We start from the raw sequence: 13492 nt of genomic DNA, 5'->3' as shown, positions 1-13492 counted from the left end.
TTAACAAATATTTGCAGAGGATAATTACAAAAGGTACCTTTAAACCACTCTAGAAGCAACTGAACTCCAAACTCAGCTTTCAGTGTAACAAGTTGAGACAACACATTTGCTACAATGTAAATATGTACTCAGATATGAATAGTGTTGACACAAATCTTACCTCAGGCACGTTGTTAAAGTGTAAGAACTAATAAAGAAACTCTGTGGTGCAGTGGATAGACGTTAGCTGTCGGTGTCTGTTTTTTAACCCTCTTTTAACTTTTACTCTCTTTCTTTCAAAGAACTTTATTTAAAACATTGTCACATGAACAAGGCAACAAAAGACTTTTATAAAAAAAAAAAGTCATATATAAAACACATATAAAAAATAAAAGTAGATGCAGTACGACAACAAAAAGTTCTTCTTTCAGTTGCTGTGTTTAGGTGTCAGCACAGCAGATCGTCTGCCTCCATCTCTTCCCATCTCTTCTATCCTCTCCCCCTGAGTGTCCTCCCTCACTACATCCACACACCTCCTCCACAGGTGGAGAAAGAGGGAAAAGATTTGAACCGCTTCCAGCTGTTAGTGACGCTGATAGGCTCATTTATCGGTAATATTCAGATATGTTCAGTGGCTGATTTTCGTGGTCAGAAGCGGTTTCTCTGCTCAGGGATGCGGGTTTGCGATGTGGCGCGCGGCCGCAGCTGCGCGGCTCCTTTAAGGCTCCGTGTGGGCGGAGCCTGAGCTGCGGAAGCGCCGTCCTGTCGCTGAAAATGGGCGTTTCTTGAAAGGCCAACTGTATTTTTTTAAGGATCTTCTGCTTCTGACACATTTCAGCGGACCAGGTGTTGCTGCGTCGTGCGTCGCCCTCGATACAAACGATGTCGGACTCCATTAAAAACGTCGCGATATTTGGAGCCACGGGAATGACCGGGCTGGCGACCCTGCCGATAGCGGTGGCTGCAGGTGAGGAATAAGAATAAACAGAGTTTAGAAGAAGTAGAATAGATCACGCATTGGTGCCTTTTGGTGGTTGTGCTGTGTGCGGGGGACACACCGGGGTGTCCGCCGGGTTTCGGTCCGGTTTTCATGCATTGTTAATGTGTTTAAAGTTGCAGCGCAGAGAAAACTTCAGTCTGTTTCTGCAGATGGCGGTGCTGGAGCGGCGCAGTTACAGGTCCACCTGTGGAGGTCACGGGGTTTCTTTGCGTAATAACCGCAGTCTGCTGTGAGAGTTAAACAGAAAGGTGAACAGGATCATATTTATATCATAAATGAAACAAAACCCGCTGTGTGGACGTCTGTTCAAGCCAGTACTCATACCTTTTATCAAGGTGTTTGCTCAGGTTTGATTACAATTATTTATTAGTTAATTGTGGGTTAATTGCGTTAATGATTGAATACCTTTTCCAGCAAGTTTCAGAGCGCTGTTTCTACCTGTAATCTTTGGTGCTGTAACAGCAATCACCTGATGTCCTCAAATAAAACTCACTTACACAAACACACCAAGTCATATGATCCATTTGATTTAGCAACATTTTCATTTCCTTTCCTTTTGCTCACCCGGGGGGGAAACTGCTGAGTCATGTTAAGCGTTACGGTCAGGATTCTGCTGAGTCACAGCAGAGCTGATAGTAAGAAGCTGTTCACTATCTCGCCTCCACAGTGAGGGTGGGATCTCTGCTGAAGCTGGAAAAGACGAGTTAATCAGTCAGTGGCGCCGTTTTTATTGCACTTTTTAAACAAATTGAATACAATTTATAAGAAAAAGTGAGACTGGAATACTCCTAAAACTACAGAATTAAAGAGGGACACAATAAAAAAGGCAGTAAAAGCTCATGAAACGGTTTATTGTACAACTTTAATGCCTCACTATCACATGCAGCAGTTTCTGCACCATCACCAAACAGGTGAAAGTGACAGTTTGAGTGTCGCTGCCAACCAGATGAGATGCTCTGTTGTCAGTGTGTCACCAAGACAAGTCCCTTTATTCCTTCCTTCACTGCAGCCACCAAATAAAAGCGACACTTCTCCTTCCACATTTACAGGACTGCAAGATCCTGCAAAATGTACACACACCATGTGAATCCGGTACAAACAACAAGCACAGTGTGTTTAGGAGGGTGACGGTGAGCGACGATCAGCTTCATTTCCGTGTTTCTTCTTCTTTCAGGATACAATGTGACGGTGCTGGTGCGCGACCCCGCCAAGCTGCCTGCTGACCACAAGGCGTCCAGGGTGGTGGTGGGAGACGTGCTCAATAAAGAGGACGTAAAGAAGACGTTGGAGGGCCAGGATGCTGTCATCATCATCTTAGGCACCAGGAATGACCTCAGTGAGTAAATATGTTTGTATTAACTGTAAAAAAATACATAAAGCAAGCACTGAATCTTAAAGTTCAATTTCCTTACAGAACTGGTCATGTTCACCTTACAGGACTGTGTAGTTCAGCGATGTAATAACGTAAGACAACCACCAGAGGTCACCATAATACATGTGAAAACATTATGGCATATGCAGTATAGGAGATGAACTGCAATTATTACATGAAACTAAATAACATATGTATGGTTTATTGAATACATATACAATCATTAATGTATTAAATTAAACTACCGAGTCTATAAAAACGAGCAGTCTGAGACTGTGTATCAGCACCAAGGTTGGGTATTTCCTCCACACCATAAACTGAGTCTTTGGATCCAGGAGGATGTTTGGATCTGGATTACTTTTTGATATTTTTTTTTCAGAACATCAACACAACGTCTCCCACTTTTTCTGATTTAATTTTGATGTGTATTCATGAAGATATGATATGAAATGTCCAATTTTTACTATTTCACAATTCCTGGATGCAGATGTGCATCAACCCTAAAATTGTATTGCTTTTAATTTGGGCCAAACCCCACCTCTGGTAAAAATTACATTCAAATCCATCTATAACATTTGAGTAATCCTGCTAACAGACACCAAACCTATCACATAAACACAGTTTGACTGAAAAATAAAAAAACCTGAGGCAAAATTCCCTTCAGAAACAAGACGCTTCCTTTCAATTTTAATCAAATATTAACTCATTTGGTGTTGTAAACCTTTTAAAAGCTCTGTTGCCTCTGTGAGCACACACTGGGGGTTTAGTGAAGCCCAACAGTAACCAACTATGTTCTGCAGTTTTGTGTCTGTATCATCTCTGATCTCACGCCTGTTCGTTAGGCCCAACAACCATGATGTCTGAAGGCACCAAGAACATCGTGGAAGCTATGAAGTCACGGGGGATCCGCAAAGTGATTGGCTGCATGTCGGGTATGACTCGCTGATATAGAGAGGAGGGCTCCAAAGTCTGTGCTGTCTGGCTGTTTTATGTAAAGTGATTCCTCTCAGAGGGATTTTAAGATTTTTTTTTTTTTTCTTCTTTGCTAAACACAACAATCTGTGATATGTACTCATGTTTGACATCTGTGTTTCTCACCTCTTTCCCTCCCAGCCTTCCTTCTGTGGGATCGCTCCAAAGTGCCGCCCCGTCTGGTTCCTGTGACAGAGGACCACGACAGGATGTACACCGTGCTGAAGACATCGGGCCTGGACTACGTGGCTGTCATGCCTCCTCACATTGGAGGTCAGTAGGAAGAGGAAGCCAAGAGTTTTTGCTACAAACGTCCATTTGAAGCTTCATCCAAATCAAATCCAGAAAACTATTTCTGGTATAATTCAATATAATTCAGGATCAGACGTTTAAGACAAGATTAGTTTAAAAGTGTTTAAGATCCCGGAGTATCAGACCTTATTTATTGAAGCTACCTGCCAAACTATTTAAGATATTCAAGATTAATTTGACCCAAAGGAAATGTTGCCACTGTGTGTGGCAGTTAATAATAATTTCTTTAATACTGATCCAATAATGCTGTATTCTGACATCTTTCCTTGATATCTGTCTCTTTCTTATTCTATATAAAAGTTTTAAAAAATGTATAAAAACTTTAATCCCTCTAAAATTAACTAAACCTATCAATAATAAGTTGGGGTGGGGGGGCAGCTATGACATTATGTCCAAGAGATTTCTGTATTGTGTTGCAGTGATATTAACTGAAGTTCAGATAGTGCTGTACTGTTGTGTAATCTCACTTTGAACCTGCGAATGGTGCAGTGAGTGGAGGATCTGGGCAGTCCAGAGTCCAACATGAGCCATCATTTAAGCTAGTTTTAGGTCAGCATTCATACAGAATTTGTGATCCTGTCATATTTAGGTGACTTATTTTGGTAGCCAGAAGAGAACCGATTACACAAAAAAAAACCCACACACAAAACAAAACATTAAAACAAACATTCAATTATTTATAACTCGTCTTTCAGGATTTTAATGCAAAATAATTCACAGTACATAAAAACATAATGCTAGCTTGTCGGTACAGTTCCACTGAAATGTTCTAAAATGCTGCCCTCTTGTGGTGAAGGTTTGTATTACATTTTGCAGAAGGGTTTTTACAAAAAGTATCTTTAACCTTGGCCTTCCCGACTACACCGAAGTAAGTTGTTTAAGGAAAAGGAGCCACGCACTTCATTTCATCTCATTCATCTCTCTTTCATCCCAGGCAGCTCATCATCTTTCTGTAAGTCAGAGGGTAAATGTTTTCAGAATGGACTTGCACTCCTGTGAGTTTGCTCACTGGCTGTTACTCAGTGGCTTTGCTCTTCCAGCCCACTTCAGGTCACACTGGGACTGTATGCCGTGATGTTCCTGTTGTAAATACTGAGCGTATTCATATTTTCTCTTGTAGCTGTTCAGAGCTTTTGTTCTGCCTTCCTGCCCAGGTGACCTTCCTCTGACGGAGAACTACACGGTGACAGAGAACATGCTGAAGGGAAGAGCCATCTCTAAACACGACCTGGGACATTTCTTCGTTAAGTGCCTCTCCTCTTCAGAGTGGGACGCCAAAACAGTTGGAGTGTGCGGAGAGTACAAATAGTCCTGCTGATGCTTCTTTAAGTTGCTTCCTGCCACTGATGCTGAGAGATGAATGAAGGGAAGAGTTTTGTGTTGAACTAGTAGTTTGTGTGTGTCTTTTTTTAGCTTCCCTCCTTTTCCCCTTTCATGATTATGATTCAGAAGCTTTTGCTTTGTTATTTTCTTACCATTTTTTTTTTTTTTTTTTTTTTATCAGCTGCACAAATGGGACATTTTCAAAACAAGTGCCAAACCTGTTGGGTCACTTCAGCTCTTTCTATTGTTTCTGTACATCAGGCATTACATCAGCTGATCCTACTGTTCTGACCTCCTTCCACTTTATAGCTCCTAAAAATAAAAGACTTTTCTGTACTAAAGTGAACATGTGAAGTTAGCAGTCCGCTCCACAACACTCACCTGAAATAGAATTATAATACGTGTATACACTTCTCCAAATCTTCAGTATAATATCATTGATTATTATTAAGTATTATTAGGAAAAACTGTAAATGTTTGAAATGTGATGTATTAAGTAATCACTGCTGATGACCCTACCCAGGGCCGGCCCAAGCCTTGAAGGGGCCCTGAGCAAAATTTGATTTTTGGGATGCAGTGCTGGTTCAGCCACATGTACACATGCCCATAGAAAAACAATATATTTCAGTATGATACATATTGTAAAACTATGTCATGCCCACACCCCTGAGGAGGGTGGGACACGGATCAGTGCATGTCATATCCAATCCAGAGGGCATAAGCTTTTTAGGAAATGCCGTTTATGGTGTTTGACCTACTTTTGGACACGTCTGACAATCTTCCAAATCACACACAGTACACAGCCTCTATGGCATATTGGTGAATCACTTATACTGAGATATCGAAGAAGGAAAAACACAGGACCAGACTGATAAGATAGCAAAGGTTCAACAATGAAAATAATTGTTTTAAACTAGTGGAAGGTTCAGATGTGCAAAGACTAAAAATGTCACCGGCACCACGATGAGGCATAAAAGCAGCATCTACTGCAACATGTGACCTGCCCAGTGTTTCAGCAGTTAAACCAGTCAAGTTAAATGACCCCAGTTAAGCTCACAAATGCACAGTTACGCCTGAACATCCACGAATAAAGCCAACATGTGCCCAGCTAGCACATCCCCATCCACTGAACCATGTAAATATTCAACAGCCCTGACATCGAAGACCCAATCAGCTAGAAACATTTTTGCCATTGAGGCTGGTGACACGCTGACAGGATGTCAAATGTCAAATGATCCCTAACTGCTGCACCATCAAGGTCACCTGGAGCACTGCCAGTGCGCATGCCTGCCCAAACAACCCAAATGCACGAAGTCAGTCAGCAAGTAGTCTACTCATTAAATTAGCATCGTTACAACTGCACAATTCTTGGATGCCCCCTGGCGGTCATCCAAACCAAATTTGGTTTATATTCTGCGGGGCGCCCATGCAGCCGCATATGTCGTCCATGCAGCCGCATATGTCGCCCATGCCTCAGCCGGACCTGACCTATGACCCTTTATTTTGAAAAAAACAAGGAAATGAATGTATTTGCTTTTTTTTTTTTTTTTTTTTTTTTTAAATCTCGGGCTTGATCCAAAACTTTACTAGGGATTAGGGTTGGGGTCATCACCACTGATGACTTCATAGAGACCTCACAGAGTTTTATTTTGAAAGAGACTACAGGAACTCGCTTCTAGTTTCGAGCAGGTAGGTCGTGCTTTTCGGGGCAGAGGAGCAGCTGTCCTTTCAAAGTTGACTTCATGTCACTGAAAGTCAGATGTTGGAATTAAAATCCAACACGTTGGGGCTCTGGGGCAGCAGAGGGGCGCTTCGCTGAGCGTCGCGTTCAGGTAAATAACTCACCTGGCTCAAAGAAGACTGATTCAAACAAGCATGTTTTACTAGATTTTAAATGACCTTTGCTGTGTGACGTGTACGTGTGGGACAGCTTCTTTATTCTCTTTGGCTTTTCGATGTCACACTGAGAAATATGTATATTTAAACCCAGTTTGTGTTGGATTTAGCATTAAACTTAAAATTACCAAAGAATTGAGACGTGCTGACTTTTAACCTTATTCGGAAACTTTTGTCAGTTTTTTTCTTTTTGCTGTTATTTGCTTCTTTTTTTTTTTTGCTTAAATAAAAGCGTCAGCACTAAAAGCCGATATAAGGAGAGGAATCCCACTTCACTTGGTGATGTAATCATTTAGGAATAGGTGCAACGGTAATTATATAATAACGAGGTAAACAATCTGGTAGTTGGAGTAGCGGTTAATTTACACCCATACATTATTATAATAAATATAATCTCAATAATATATTAGCTATACAACGTGTTTAGCGTGGATTTAATGCGTTTCGTAGACGGAATCGTCACTGGTGGAATGTAACGTATAAAAACTCCATTACCCACAATCCCTCTCTCCAGCCAACCCCCAACTGTGGAGCTCTTGGTGTGAAACTCAAATCACGGGCGGGAGAAGACCGAGGCGGACGTGAGGCAGCGCCGAGTAGGAAAGTTTAGGCCTTTAACCCGAAACTACAGTTTTAAATTGATGTTTAATCGTGAACTTATTTCTGGATGATCCGAGAAAAACTCGTGACGGTAAATTTGCTCGTTAAGGTCGAAGCGGAGGCGGTCAAAAAGCAGCGCCTGAACTCGGCGAGGACAGAAGTGATTCAACAGGTCGGTTTGCTTAAAGAGCTCATTTTCCACACGCTAACAGGCTGTTTGATTTACTGCGATGAGTTTGAACGTCTCTGAGTCAGTTAATGTCACCGTGAGTCGTTTGTCTTTTTGCTCAGCGGCCTCAGGCGAGCCTGCTTTTTCCCTCCTACACTGAAACCAGCGTTACAACCCCCACTCCCCGTTTAAAGTACCCGCATTGTTGCGCTCGTTTACAGGCTCTCCATTTTAGTCTGAGGTCTGCAGGGCAGCTTTATACACAGCACCTAAAGGCACATAAGCTTATATTTAAAAAAAATTATTTTTCTACTCTTTTGGGGTGTAATGTTACGGCTCGGCCCGCTGGTTTGAGTGAAGCTGTTTCAGGAAAATGCACGCTTTTCAGCAGAGGTAACAAAAGTACTGACATTCTGTACTTAAGTAGAAGTACAAGTACTTGTGTTAAAAACACAAGTACTTTACTTTAACTCAAGTAAAGTACAGATACCTGAAAACTCTGCTTAAGTACAGTAACGATGTATTTGTACTTTGTTACTTCCCACCTCTGCCTTTCAGTGGGGGATTGATACACAGGTGAGACATTACCTGGAAAATTATTTTATAGACGAGAGCAGTTTGATTTATAAAGATGTCCTAAAGTCAGTGTCCTCCACTGGCTCCTGCATTGTTTCACCTGACAACAAACATTAATTAATGTACATTATTTGCATTTAAAAATGTGTATTAATAATCGATCTAAGTAACTAATTAGTAACTAAGTACATGTAGTGGAGTAGATGGAGGTATCAGAGGTGGATGTCTGCCTTCAGCAAAGGTTACAGAAAGATGTCCCAAATCTTTATTATATGATCCAAACTAAACAGTTTGACTGCATACAGGAAGTTTCATTTTAGCTGCTTCATGGTTTTCCTTCCTTCACATTTATCACATCTCAGCAGGCACGATGAAGGATTTTTATTAACATTTTAATGTGAAAGTATTTACTGTGAGAAAGAAAAAAATGTAGGTTTAGGGTTCATTTCTGTCAGTGTGGCTTCCATGGCCAGTTAAGCCAGCATCCTTTTTACTGGTCCTGGGTCAGTGGGCCATTGGCTGTGTTGAACCCGCTCGTCACAGAAACCCTACATGTGAATGCTTTGCGCCTTTCTGTTTTCAATCATCTGCTTTATGAAAGGTTTGCGCATAAGCTTAAAAAAGGAAAATGTGCCAGACAAGCCCGTCTGTCTGCCTGTTTCAAATTATTTTAAATTAAATGGTGGGCGACTACTTCAGCAGCATTTTGATATTCTTCTTCTTTAGGCTCCGCTTTTGAATCCAAGCGATCCTAAATGGAAATAAACTGCAAGGGGATAATTTACAAAATGTTAACTGTTGTTAACGGTTGTGCCTTATTTTGCAGTTTAACGATGACGCAGAGGGGGGAGAAGCGCAAACTCTGGACGGAGGAGGAGGCTTCAGACAGCAGAGGTCCCACCTGGGAGAGCCAGCGGCAGTTTGTGTTCGCAGTTTCCCTCAACAAGTATCGGTGTGGCCAGCAGCTGCGCGAGCCCAGCCTGCGGCGGTCCGTCCTGATAGCCAACACCCTGCGGCAGATCAGCCTGCAGGTGTCTGCGGAGGTGTCGCAGCCTCCAGGTACCTCTTCACCTGCACTGTCAGCAAGTATTGTCGCTGCAGCAAAACGGCACTCTGCTGTAACGGTTGACGGCTGCTCAGCTCTTGCCAGCTGCCCCGCGGTTTCCTTAAATTACTCATCAGATTCTTCTGAAAAGACGAGTTACTCAAGTGAATCAAATTTCCACATCACTATAGAAGATGATGACGACTGGGGATCGATGGCCACTGATACTGATTCATCTCTTTCAGTTGTCATTTCCTCTATTCTTGCTGCACTGGACTCTACTATAGACGGGAATCCTCAGGCAGCTTCACGGACACCCCTCAGGCCCCTGGAGAACATGTCGAGGCCCTATGAGGGAGGTGTGACATTGGTAAATCATGGAGACAGCAGGGAGCAGCAGGAGGACAGCAGCATGGAGGTAATGAGGTCCAGCTACCTTGGTGATTTCACTGTGGAGGACTTGTTCCAGGATATAGACACGTCCCTGGTGGACGTGGACATGGGCGGGATTGGGCACAGAAGCACTGAAGGTGGACACGCAGTTGGGGACAACCTCTTTCTGTACCTGCCACCTTTCTCCCCCCACTCCCCTTTCTCCCCACACTCTTTGACACCCTCCTCCCAAAAAGCCCAGCCTGCTCTGATTGGCCAGTTGGCATGATGGCGGCGAGGCGGCGCTGACTCCGTTCAGTAACCGTCGTGAGCCCTCTAAGAGCCGTCGACTGCCTTAAAACAGTGTTTCTGAGTGTGGTAACTGCGGTGCGACTACTTGTTTAAACAAACTTTGTGTTTTGGTCGTCATATCAGAATTTAGATGTTGTTTTTATGAATGTCCTTCACACAAACCTACAGAGCTCCCGAAGTCCCGTAAGGGTTTTAATTTATAGTTTTAATTCTTGTGCACACAATTTTTTATTTTTTTTTAATGTGTAAACAGGACAAATTAGTTTCTAAGAAAAAAAAAAATCCCCTTACTGGAGCTGAGGGTCTCTGTATATCACGATGATTATTTACAAAGTAATACATATAAAATAACTGCAGATGGATTTTACCTTACTTCACAGTTTGATGATGATTCCAAGGGGGCAGAAGCATAAGCTCTCACCAGAGGATGCGGAGGTCTTCCTCCTCCTCGTCCTCCTCTCAGTCCAAGTCTGATGCGCCTTCCTTCGCCCTCTTCCTCCGTCCCAGTATCCTCCTCTTCCTCTTGTCAGAATGATGTGAGGGAACGGTTTTATTGTGAGCATCTCATGAAGATCCTAGTTGAGACCTTTTAACTTTATCATAAACTCAGGTAGACTTTGCATAGCTTGCCGTTACCTGCTCTGTTTTTACTCGGACATTACGCAGACCTTTACCCCCCGGCACAGGTAAAGGTCATATCTGATATTTGTGTTCTTGATGCAAAAACCTGCTGAGTGATGCTGAGGACATTCAGGGCTGCAGTGCATGTGTGAGTTCCCGTGTTTCCAATGTAACTGTGGGGACATCCACATTAATACAGCTCAGTTTTACTATGTTTGCACCTAGCATCCACACTGCACTGAGACGTTTATAAATGCAGTCTTAGTTTGAACATTTCTGTGATTATGTTTGAATCTGAATGGGTGGGAATGATGGATCCATCACATCCGGGCCCAGGTACCACTTTGAGGTTTCATTTCACTGTTGTGGTTTTATAATGTGCCAAACCACCATTTTTAAATCCGTGCTCTCTGCCTGCTCTGAGCACGGGTGCAGGCTGTCTCAGTGCCAACCAGCCAACCTGATGTGTTTACCTGCATGTTAGCTCAAACCAGTGGTTCTCAAACTGTGGCACAGACAACAGGGTGAAAAACAATGGGGGGGGGGGGGGGGGGGGGGGGGGGTTGATGCTGTTGCACCTTTGTAGAAGTAAAATCCAGCTTTGACCTTTTCCTGTTGTTGGTGATCGGGGTGTGTTTTTGGCTTCTGAAGCGCGACGGCCACAAAGAGTTTGAGAAGCGCTGGTTTACAGAGATTATTTATAAAATTGCTAAAACACTCATCTGAACAGATGGTTGTCTTTTAATGAAAAGTATCAGTGTGGATGTAAGCTCAGCTAAACAGCTGCATTTACAGGTTTGATTCATGCGGCTTTCTGACTGTTAGCAGCACGTGAGACAAATCCTCATGACCATAAAAGTAAAATGTGGGCTCTGAGATTTGATTTGATGATGATGGATGGAGAGGACGGCCCAAACACTAATATTGTAGGTCAGCCTCTTAACCTCATTTTTTTTATTGATGTCAGATGCTCAGTGATCAGGTCAGGGTTTCAAACAGTAGAAACAGCCAGGAATATGTGATATTTATTTTTTTTAATCAAAAATATTGATCAGGGGCTGTTTCAGCAGGCTTCACGTTCTGACTGGTTTACGTTTGAATTATGGCGGTTTGGCCATAATGTGGACTCATAAGTTTACTAACAGTATTTATTTATTTTAAAGTGACATTACAGGAGCAAACTGCTCATTTTGATCACAAAATGGAGTTCTGTTTCATAAAACGTCCCAACGTCACAGGGTGAAATGTTTGGAGCAGGCACGGTGCCTTTTTTTGTATTTTTATATCCAGGTTATGGAAGTTTTTATGCATACATGCTTTCTGAATGGCTGGTTTGCAGCTGTAAACTATTTATGAATGCACATTTTGTTAACAGTGAGTAATTTATTGTCACACCATGCTGACATATTACTAATGGTATATTAAAATACTGTCATGGCAGTTTTTATTTTCTCTACATTTGAGAGATCTGTAAGATGAGTTTTGAAATGTAGGACAGGATGCCAACGTACTGTATTTTCACAAAATCTGATTACCTGTACTGATGCTTCCTAATTAAATATGCAACTATATGAAGAAAACGTGTGCTTGACTTTCAGTGTTGAATTTCTGTTGAAAAGCTGTGATACGCAGAGAGGACGTTTAACTGCAGGGAGCTGAGAGGGGTGGAAATAAACGCACTGTCCACTTTATTAGGTACACCTTGTGAGAGGGCTATTTGAGTGAAATGAGCTTCATTCAAGAACCCAGTTTGAGATGATTTGTTGGGCTTTTTTTTCTATTGGCTGACCCCAAAACAGGTGTGAACAGCAGCTATCAGAGTTCAATTTATTTTTTACAGTCGCCTCAAGGTGCTTTATGTTGTGGGTAAAGACCCTCCAATAATTACAAAGAAAACCCAACAGTCAAAACGACCCCCTATGAGGAAGCACTTGGAGGACTGAGTTCAGTCCCAGACTGGAGATATGGGATATCCACCGACTGGAGATATGGGATATCCACTGGCTGCAGAATCTCATCTCCATATCTCTTTTCATGCAATTAGCCTCAAATTAACTGCATTCAAGTCAGATCTGTGCAAAGTGTTAAAGCCTCTCAAAGCACATTTCTTTTATTGAACATGACTAAATATCCAAAATTAGGTTAAAAAATGAAAATTTTTGTTCATTAATTTAGCATGTGATACCTGTGGTGACTGACAAAAGGGCCAGAAGCAGCATGGTGCCAAACTTGACTTCTGCTGCTCATCTCCTTTCTTCAGATTTCCCTCCTGCAGCCTCACTCTGCTGATCTGCTGCTCCTGCTTATACCAAATATCTCAATATCTTTTGGAGGCATCAGTCTTCAGTTCCTCCAGCTGATCTTTGTCCCCATGCAGCGAGAAGTTTTCAGTTCTTCCTCATTACCGTCCTTACTTTTCCAACAGGTAACACTTAGTGATGCCAAACCAGCAATGATTATAATTATTATACTTATTATTAAAAGCTACGTTTATTTGCTAAGCCTGTTAAGTAGTGTTCAAAAACAGATGTAGTCATAAAAGCTATGCAGGATGCAGGTAAGCCATAGCTTTGCATTTAAGCACAATGAACATGTGGACGGGGTGGGGGGGTCTGCACTTCACTTTAGCAGCTTCTCAGGGTGTTCAAAGGCAGTCCACTGCTAGTCTTTCAATTCAATTCAATTTTATTTATGTAGCACCAAAACCCAAAAAAGAGGTCCAGGGAGGGTTCAGGGTTACCTGATCCAGCCCTAACTATAAGCTTGATCAAAAAGGAAAGTTTTAAGCCTAATCTTAAAAATAGAGAGGGTGTCTGTCTCCTGAATCCAAGCTGGAAGCTGGTTCCACAGAAGAGGGGCCTGAAAGCTGAAGGCTCTGCCTCCCATTCTACTCTTAAGTATCCGAGGAACCACAAGTAAGCCAGCAGTCTGAGAGAGAAGTGC

The 13492-nt window shown here is 42.3% G+C and overlaps 2 protein-coding genes across 4 annotated transcripts; both read left to right on the top strand.

The window, feature by feature from the left end:
- The first annotated feature begins 777 nt into the window (after positions 1-777).
- blvrb (biliverdin reductase B) lies at positions 778-5299 on the top strand. The gene is made up of 5 exons (XM_030743486.1): positions 778-946; positions 2154-2315; positions 3194-3283; positions 3465-3596; positions 4790-5299. Exons 1-5 carry the CDS (start codon positions 862-864, stop codon positions 4942-4944), a joined length of 624 nt encoding a protein of 207 aa, XP_030599346.1. The 5' UTR covers positions 778-861; the 3' UTR covers positions 4945-5299.
- Positions 5300-6585: 1286 nt separating this feature from the next.
- Positions 6586-11070, top strand: sertad3 (SERTA domain containing 3). Of its 3 annotated transcripts, none has more exons than XM_030744860.1 (2): positions 6586-6790; positions 9026-11070. In XM_030744860.1, the coding sequence occupies exon 2, from the start codon at positions 9033-9035 to the stop codon at positions 9903-9905; it is 873 nt and encodes a 290-aa protein (XP_030600720.1). In that variant the 5' UTR covers positions 6586-6790; positions 9026-9032; the 3' UTR covers positions 9906-11070. The 3 variants fall into 3 exon arrangements, with proteins under 3 accessions (XP_030600720.1, XP_030600718.1, XP_030600721.1); XM_030744858.1 differs by lacking the exon at positions 6586-6790 and adding an exon at positions 7301-7626; XM_030744861.1 differs by lacking the exon at positions 6586-6790 and having other exon boundaries at positions 8771-9258; positions 9490-11070.
- The last annotated feature ends 2422 nt before the right edge of the window (positions 11071-13492 follow it).

Source organism: Archocentrus centrarchus, chromosome 13 (assembly GCF_007364275.1).
Source record: "Archocentrus centrarchus isolate MPI-CPG fArcCen1 chromosome 13, fArcCen1, whole genome shotgun sequence".
In the NCBI taxonomy this organism is placed as follows: Eukaryota; Metazoa; Chordata; class Actinopteri; order Cichliformes; family Cichlidae; genus Archocentrus; species Archocentrus centrarchus.
This window is presented reverse-complemented; position numbering and strand designations above follow the sequence as displayed.